At 40.6% G+C, this 9,429-nt stretch overlaps 1 protein-coding gene across 1 annotated transcript; it reads right to left on the reverse strand.

Annotated features, from left to right (window-relative positions):
* Positions 1 to 4,520: 4,520 nt before the first annotated feature.
* Positions 4,521 to 7,072, reverse strand: LOC122866214 (transcription factor 15-like). The gene is made up of 2 exons (XM_044175568.1): positions 6,415 to 7,072; positions 4,521 to 5,293 (listed from the first exon to the last, which is right to left on the reverse strand). Exons 1-2 carry the CDS (start codon positions 6,877 to 6,879, stop codon positions 5,228 to 5,230), a joined length of 531 nt encoding a protein of 176 aa, XP_044031503.1. The 5' UTR covers positions 6,880 to 7,072; the 3' UTR covers positions 4,521 to 5,227.
* Between the last annotated feature and the right edge of the window lie 2,357 nt (positions 7,073 to 9,429).

Here is a 9,429-nt window from a genome sequence, read left to right on the forward strand (position 1 = left end):
TTAGCCACAACATGTATAATACAACTCCAATAATATTAAAACAAGTTCACTACAGTTTGACAGCAGCCATGAGGGAAATCAGACAGTGGAATTTCTCAAACTGCAGACAGTCAACGAAAGTTGCCAGATTGTTGATCGTTTGGGTAAATAGGTGACCACCCTCAAACTGCAAGTCAAATTACAGCTCATCTGGTAGAAATTCAGCCCTAATCTAAAATCAGGTCAAATGTGTACAGTAGCTGCCTGGCCTGACAGCATCATACTGTTGCTGCTATAATGCCCCTTGCTGTGAGGCTTGAAACTGCAGCTCACTCTTGTTCGGCATTAACAATTTCTCAATGTCAAATGCACCAACACTTGAAATTGACTTTGTGTAGCTCACAGTGCCCACGTTCACTTGGGTTAAAGTTTTCAGATATCCTGTAGTAGGGCATTGTTTTGTAGCGAGTCCTTTGTACAAACAAACCTGTTAAAAGTAATTCCCTTAGCAAGCATACCACAACCTAAAAAGATATGTATTAGTATTGGCCTTAAAATACGTAGTCTTATCAGTTGAACTCTGTGTACAAGTACTTACACACACACAGACACACACACACACACACACTACTCTGTCTGGCCCAGTTAGTGCCTGTTTGGCTGCTGCAGAGGATTAGGTTGCTCCCTGCTCTCCCACTCCACCCATCAATGGAAAACAATCATAAAAATCGGAAGCGGTCTATCCAAGGCCGCTGTCCCATGAAAGGGCCCGCAGTGCGTGTCCGATGGCCATTAACTCCTCTGACAGTCCGGCTGGCTGGGAAACTATAGGGTTGAGGCAGTGAGGGGGCGGAAGGTGTCTGCCGTGTCAAACAGTTGAGCTACAGCACCATAAAGATCTGTTTAGGACTAAGTGTGGTGGAGGGGAACAGTATCGCAATCTTAGCCCTTCCTATTTGCCGCATGGTATCCTCCACTAATGCTTACCAGGTGGGACTGAAGACAGGGAAAGCGCTGCTGAAGACTTTGACAGATTAATTTACGTTCAGATGAAACTTTATACTGTCCTGTACAGGGATTTGACTAACTTTAATAAAAAACCACACCAGTCAGAGGTGGTTGCTCCATACATTCCTTTATACCTCTTGTGTATATAAAGGATTCCAATGATATACAAAAGTTATGAAATGTTCCACCGCTGTATCTTCTCTGTGTTTACCATCTTTGCTTTTTTGGAGAACAACACTACTTTTAACTACTTTTAATATTTTTGGTCAAAGGCACTTTGCATCTATTAAACTGTAGTCACTTATATAGTTGCTCTTTTTCAGTCTATGGTTGTTCTTACATCACAACCCAGTGCAATACAATCTGTATGTATATTTTTCAAAATTTCTGACATCCACAGATTATCAGTGTATTTGTATGTCATCTCTCATATTTTCTTTCTATACTACATGCATGTACATTCAGCGAATTCATTGTAAAATCTGAGTTACAATAATTAAAAGTGACTCAGAGTTTTGTTCAGCCATGCTTTTCCCAGGAATGAAAATAAGCATCAGCTGAGATTGATGTCAAAGCTGGCACTGACCCAGGGCCCCAGGCCTCACAGGGACGGCCTCGGCAGGGTCGAGCACTCAGGCCTTTTCCTTCCTGTTCCTCTATGACATCTTCCTGCCTGGGGGTGCCTCTGGGAGCCATTGAGTGGAGCTCAGGATAAGCTCACACAGCAGCTTCTAATTAGGCTTTAGTACTGACAGGTGGAGAGAAACTGGAGGGTTGGGATGCTTTATGCAAGTGTGCAGATATTTGTGCCACCCCGGAGGACTGCAAGTGCAATAACTTTCTTCCAGAGGGCTGTACCTCCAAAAATCACTTCAGGGGTGATTTAAAGGATTCAGTTCAGTTATAACTGTGTTGTCAAATGTTTCAAATCTGCGATAAATCCCCTGGTTGGCTGTGACTCAGGTGTTGCACAACACAATGTGATAATGAGTAACTTTTGAGTGCTTTTGTAAGGAATGGTTATGACAGAAATACATGTCTCATGCACAAATTTCACATTTTTCTATGAAAGCACAGCTTCTAAAGAAACGTATACGTAAAGTATACGTACACAAGATTAGCAAAAAGACTTTGACTGATACACTGCAGTGGTATAAATCCAAAATACAGGAATCCACAATGCAGGAATCTTAAATACACCTTCTACTTTGAGCCCTCATACTGTAGACATTACAGTATATGTTAGGGATCATGCAGATTTTGTATGTTTTGCCCTTTTACCATAAATGATACTTAAAGGAATAGGTCGACATTTTGGGAACTACACTTATTTGCTTTCTTGCCGAGAGTTAGATGAGGAGGTTGACACTACTCTCACACCTGTATAGTAAATATACAGCCAGAGCCAGTGGCCGATTAGCTTAGCTTAGCAAAAAGACAGGGAACAGCTAGCCTAGAAATAGTCCACCACATAACCTAAAAACTTGTGACGTTTACACGTTAGCTTTTGTACGGATTAAACAAACAAGTCACAGCATGTTATTAATGAGCTTTAGAGGTGCTGGTAGGTGGATCTTGTTACCGCTTGACAGATCCAGGCTAGCTGTTTCCCCGTTTCTAGTCTTTGTGCTAAGCTAAACTAACTGCCTGCTGGCTATAGCTTCATATTTAACGTCAAAATGTCAAACTATTCCTTTAACGTTGCTTATGCGTCATGAAATACTGCAGCGTTTTACATTTTTCCATTCATTTCACTATGAAAATCAGCTTGCAGAGACTTCAAGCTTGCTTGAATAAGGTAACCCATCATAGTGGACATCTTGCCTGCTTTTACTTTTGCCACACTGTGTGATTGTTGCAAGATAATGTGGTGCAGATTATTCAAATCAATCTGCTGGCATTCCTCCTTTAGGTACTTCTTTATGTCCTCTGAGCACTTTTTGTTGCTTTTGGTACATCCAATTAAAAAAATTGATTTCTATCTGTCTCTGCATGTACACTGATTCTCACACATCCCACAGCCCTGCTCTCCTGGTGTGATCTATAACATTAATTCATCAGCAGCTGTGTTTTCCTGGACACAGGGTGCTAGGTGATATTAGCTGTGACTGATCAACACCATATGTGGATCCCAACCCGGGAGATTTACTACCAAAGTAGAGTCATATCAAAGATCAGCCCTCAGATTTCTGTATTTTCCTGGATACTGCTTCCAAATGTCCAAAACTTATATACTTAAATACAGTGTTATTCATGAAAACAGAAAATTAACTACTCCATTTTCAGTTGCATTCTGGATAACAAGATTCTGTGTTTGATTTGTCAACTTGAAAATACACATTTCAAGAGGTTTTTTCAGCTCTAACACCAAACTTTAAACTCTGCTTCTTCCTCTCTGTGGTTGATGCTGTTGGCATGGCTCCAGTAATGTGCTACACTCCCTGATGGCCCCCATGAGTAATCATCAGTCACCACAATAGATCCAACAACGCTAATTTGTGTCTTTCCTGTTTTGCCTTTACCTTTTCCCAGAGTTAACTCTGATTCATGCCTTCCTAACTGGCACTCTGCACCTACCACCCTGACAGGACTCTCTGTGGTCAGATACTGCTGGGATACAACCATTTCAGAGAGAGCCCGCTGAGGAAGAGATTGATTACTTCCTCTGTTAAGATTCCTTGGCATTACTCAGACGGAGAAGGTAAAATTCCCCGTATAGGTTTCCTCCTCTGAGCAGTTACAGGCAGAAGATGCCAGTAATGGTTAAGTGGTTTGCTCTTTGGGCTGCGGCCATCCTAAAATTTACATTAACTCTACATGTACATACAGGAAAATAAAGATCTGAAGGGGGTACATTTGCAGAGCCCACTTTTTTGCAACTTCAATGATCTACAAACTAAGCTTGCAGTGTTAAAGGTTCAGTTCACACAAATTACATCAACATATTTTGTCACTTACCCCTTGTAGTATCTAGCCGTGCAGAAAGTTATGGATGTATTTGTCCAGGTTTTGAGTGTAAATACAGTAGCTCTGGATAGTCCACAGAGCACGCTGTCATCACTTTTCATAGGAACTATTTCTTCATTTGAAAATAATTCCACTGAAACACTGGTGTTCTGTGGAGTGTCCAGAGTAATGGGGACACTGTCTCTCTCATAAGAGATGTTGTTGTATTGTATTGGGGTGGAGAAATCTCAAGAGACAGATATCTCAGAACCTGGATAAATGAATGCAAAACTATCTGCATGGCTCGATACCACTCGAGGTAATTTAAAAAGTAGAAAAATTAGGTAATTATGTTTTGTTTGCAAAATGGGTGAACTGACTCTTAACTTTAAAATGACAGTGAAAAAAAAAGAAATAAAATGTGATCCGTTCAGCTACAGACAGCTACTTTTGTTAAGAAACAATAATTCAAAGTTCTTAATGAAAATAGTTAAAACCAATGTTACAGGCCGTGCAAAAGCACAGCAACCTTTAACGACTTCAAAACACCTTACCATTACATTAAAGGCAAATACAAGTGAGCCATGTCTATGTAAAAATAAATTTAATTTAGAGTTAAAAGATTAGTAGATTACAACATGTAATGAAAAAGCAAACAAAATAGTGTCCCACAGAAATCTCCTGTTGCACACAACTTCACGGCACCAGCTTGGGATGGAGTGGTCTGTCCGCTCACACGTCATTCCTGAAACTGCTCTGCTGTAGGCTACAAGGCTGTTTGTGAGCCAAGCTTCCCAAAATCATCTTAGTTTCATCTTAAACAACGATGCAAACTTTTATGGAGGTTTGTCTCATTAGTCCCTTGCCCAATACAGAACATAAGGGGACAGGCACCAAAAGCAGCTCTGTGTCTCTGATAGATATATCTGTCCAGCAGTCATGCTGATGCTTTGACTGAGTTTGACCTATAGATTAAAAAAAAGACATTATTTATGTAAATAAACCAGCATCATAAAACTTTGATAGCATAGATTTAGTTATAATCTGTTGGCAGTTCATAAATTGAAGAACTTTAAGTTCGTTTAAAAGTGAAAGCTGGTTCAAATTGTATTTGCAGTTGGATTCTGGATTGTGCCTTTAGGTAATTAATTTCATATTGGGTAAAGTGACTAATGAGCCAAACTCCCAAAGTCCTAAAGACTGTTGTGGTGCTGAGATGCTTCTAGACTCTAGGAATGGTCGGTGGAGCGCTGCTCTCAAGAGTAGATCCAATCCTACGCCAAGTCAGACAGTTTCATCGACGACTTATTTGTCTCACACTGCTTCCATGCATTTTCACACAGTCTCGTCTGTCTTTCACCTGTGAACAAAGAGGGAAATAACTGTCACGGTCAATTCAAACATCATCACTGTGTACCTAAAGGACATATTTTTGACCTAAACACAATTTCTAAGTTAAGATGTTCTTGATGTACCTTTCTAAGAGCATATAAATAGGTTCAGTGCAATTACATAGCTGTCTAAAATGAATAAAAACACTGTCTTCCTTTAAAGGATATCTCCATGCACTGAATGATATGGCACCTATAAATAAACTAAATCCCAACACAGAGATTTGAACGCCAAGATGGACCACGTCCAGTTTACTGGGCAGCTCATTTTAACCCCACAGTGTCATATGACCCTCTAAAGTGTAACTGATTCATTCCAAAATAATTTAATGTATTGATGAATAAAAATAAAGGTAAAAGTATTTTCCCACAGAACTTCATAGCTCTCATCCCTAAATTCTGATGTAAAATCATGTGACAATGCTGACACATTAATTCTGGTGTGACAGCACAAGATGTCACACCAGAATAAAGTAAAATATATGACAGCACTAAGTGACTACTGCTACCTTACTGCTCAGCAGGACTACACTACTTGAAAGCAATATTCAATTAATTAATATTCAGACAAAATTCTAATTTGACTGGCGATCTAAACGCACTGGCCTGCCCTTCTTCCTTCATGCTGACCTAATTTATAAATATACAACTTTTGTGTTCCCTCCCTATCCGCAAAGGTAGCCTGCACACATTGAAATCCATTAATGAATAATAAAATATTAGGGTTTTATTTCAAATTCGGCATACAAATGATCCATCAAGTTGTCCTACATTTTATTTAAATAATCCCAACCTAAATTTTGAAATTGGCTACGCACACACTTGGGCTCCCCCGTTGTGTATTTTGATGGAACCGTGGTGCAGTACCAGACTATAAGGCGGACGAATTATAAAAGTTTAAACTGCGTTGTATATTGATTTGCATGGTATACTGAAAATAAGCCGTATAAACAGTAGATTTAAGATCTAATTATAAGATCTAAGACATTTTTAAATAGTACCTACAATTTTGAAATGGAGTTTTGGATAACATGACAACTGCCAGTGTTTTTCTGTGGCAGTCTAAGGGCTTATCTCCTGAATATTTTACCCCTTTCCGTTGGTTGCTGAGGCAGAATGTGCAGATAGTCCGGGGCGGTTTGCCTTCTCCACTCCCCTTCACCCCCTTGTAGACCGCACTTAGGCACGGCTGGCCGTCCTCCCTCCCGTCCCCGACCACCAGCACGTTGGCCAAGTGTGAGATATAGCTGGACGCCAGGCGCAGCGTCTCGATTTTGGAGAGTTTTCTGTCCACCGGCTCCGTGGGGATGAGTGTCCGCAGCGCCGTGAAGGCCGTGTTGACGTTCTGGGTCCGGTATCTCTCCCTGGCGTTAGCGGCGTTTCGCTGCCGCACCACGCCGCCGGACCCCGGAGTCCCGCAGCAGCCGTAGCCCTGGTCGGTGCTGCCGTCGCTCTCGCTGCGGTTCCCCTCCTCGTCGTCCGACATCAAGGTCAGGTCAGTGGGGTAAGAGAAGGGATGCGTCGACACCGGCCTCAGCATAGTGAAAGCCATCATGGGTAGGCAAGTGTTTCACGGGGGAAAGCAATCCCTTATTTTATAAGTAGAAAACAGCTGAATGTAGAGCAGAGCCGTGCGTAAAAGTCGCTGTAACTCCAAGGTTTAGCCAGCAGAAGTCCCCAGTTTGTTTTGACACTTCCCCATAGGTTGGTCCAGTGGGTTAGTCCTCATGACAGGGATGGTTCTTATAGCAGCTCCGGTAGCCCCTCAGCTGTAAGGGGGGTGGAGCACATCCAGGCAGGGGCTCCCATCTTCCCAAATGTTTTTGCTCCTAAAAGTCACAGGCATCAGTTGAGTATGGCAAGGTGTGGACACTTACATCACCTTCACCAAAATGAGCCATTCGTTTTTATGAGTGGAGCGCAAAGAGCGAACCCTGGCAGACATTTAGCCTATTTAAACATTTCAGGGACATGATGACACAGGTTGCACTTTGGAATGATAGTTTGGTGACCTTCGGATGCAGATGCTTACACACACAGCACAATAGTTCACTGAATGATTTGATGACAATACAAATGCTGTGAAAAGTGGTGCAACGTAACTAAGAACATTTAGCCTACTCATTTACTGCACTTAAGTATAATTTTGAGGTACTTGAACATCACTTAAGTGTTTCTATTTTAGGCCACTTCCTACTTGAACATTTCAGAGACAAATTTTGTACTTTTTACTCTACTATAATGAATATTTGCCAGCTAGTTACTGTACTTTGCAGATATACAAAAATACACTAAGGTGCGAGTTTGTTAGGTACTCCTGGCTAAGACTAATGCAGTCTAATACAACAGGGTTATGCTGGATATCAATGAGGGTAACTAAATATTAGAAGTATCTCAGTATAACACAGTGCAGTTCAACAGCATCACAGACTACAGCCTCAAAATGAGAAAATGTAACATTATAGGTAGGATCCATTGCAGGGTTGTTGTATTAGGGACTGTGCAAACATTACAAGGGTGGGGAGGGGGCTGAACCTTATGTTTCACTTAATAAAAAAGGCAAGGCCCTCCCCAGCATTATTAATATTTTATTGGGACCCTCCCCTTGACTGAGAGAAAACGTGCAACACCCTTCTCCGCTATCCCAAAATAATTTACATTACTGAGTGGGTCCTGTGTGCAGCATGTGCTCTTACAGTACCAATAAGCTCTGGTTCTGTGTGCAGCTGATTTGGTTTTACACACAAGGCGATGTTCATAAAAAAATCCATATGGCCCGTGCAAAAGCCAACTTTTTGATGCAACGCTGTTGTCTGTAGATGTTTAAGAGATTATCAATAAAGTATATGTGACAATTCATGAACATCCCCTAACCGAGATGTTTATTGTGCCTAAACTTAACCAAACTTTTATTTATGAAACAGTTGAATTGTTGAATTTCAACTAATAAGCTGTTGAAATGTTACAAATACTCTGTAAACTATCTGTAGGCGACTATCCCAGTAAAGTGTAACTTAAAATGTAATGCAATTTTTGAGATTATAGGGACAGTTCACCCCAAAATCAAAAATACATAATTTTCCTCTTACCTGTAGTGCTATGTATACATCTAGATTGTTTTGGTGTGAGTTGCAGAGTTTTGGAGATATCAGCCGTAGAGAGGTCTGCATTTTTTTAATATAATGAAACTATATGGCACTCGGCTTGTGGGGCTCAAAGCGCCAAAAAAATACATTTGAAAAACTGTCTCTTTCCAGAAATCATGCCCCAGTTACGCAAGATAATCCACAGATTTGTTGTGAGCAGTTTCATGTAGGAACGTTTTTTTTCTACCGATAGTTCCTACATGAAACTGCTCACAACAAGGTCTGTAGGCACCACAAGCCGAGTGCCATACAGTCCCATTATAATTAAAAAATGCAGATATCTCTACGGCCGATATCTCCAAAACTTGGCAACTCACACCAAAACAATCTAGATGTATACATAGCACTACAGGTAAGAGGAAAAGTATGTATTTTTGATTTGGGGTGAACTGTCCCTTCAAACTGCCCAACAACAAATAAAATACTAAAGTAATTAATGTCTCAATGTTGACCAGCTTCAACATTAAAAAGCATTAATGCAGTAATAATATTCCATTATTATAATTATACAACCCTGACAGGGGTCATTCTGCCTGCATAAATGAGTTCTTTAATTTTTGATTAAGTTAAGTTAAGTACATTTACCTGAAAATACTTTTGAATGCAGGACTATTGCAAAATCTTTCTTAAATTAACGATCTGAATATGTCTTTCACTAATAGCTGTGAATCATATGCTAGGCCTATACACTCTCCTATGGGAGATTTTAGTGCGACATGTTGGTAGTGCAAAACACCCAATAAGGGAATACTTTTTGGAAGAATACTTTTCCTCGCTCCACTGTATCCCCAGAAGTTTCTAAGGTTCCTGAAACGGGCTGTAACGTACAAGTGGACTTGGACGTTTTCTGTGGCATATGGCATTAGATGTCATAAGGCTTTGTGACTTGTTGGCCTTTCAAAATACGCTTCAGTTATGCCAGTTTCTCCACTTTTTCTGATCCATTTTTAGGCATCAAA

This window comes from Siniperca chuatsi, linkage group LG2, assembly GCF_020085105.1.
Source record: "Siniperca chuatsi isolate FFG_IHB_CAS linkage group LG2, ASM2008510v1, whole genome shotgun sequence".
In the NCBI taxonomy this organism is placed as follows: domain Eukaryota; kingdom Metazoa; phylum Chordata; class Actinopteri; order Centrarchiformes; family Sinipercidae; genus Siniperca; species Siniperca chuatsi.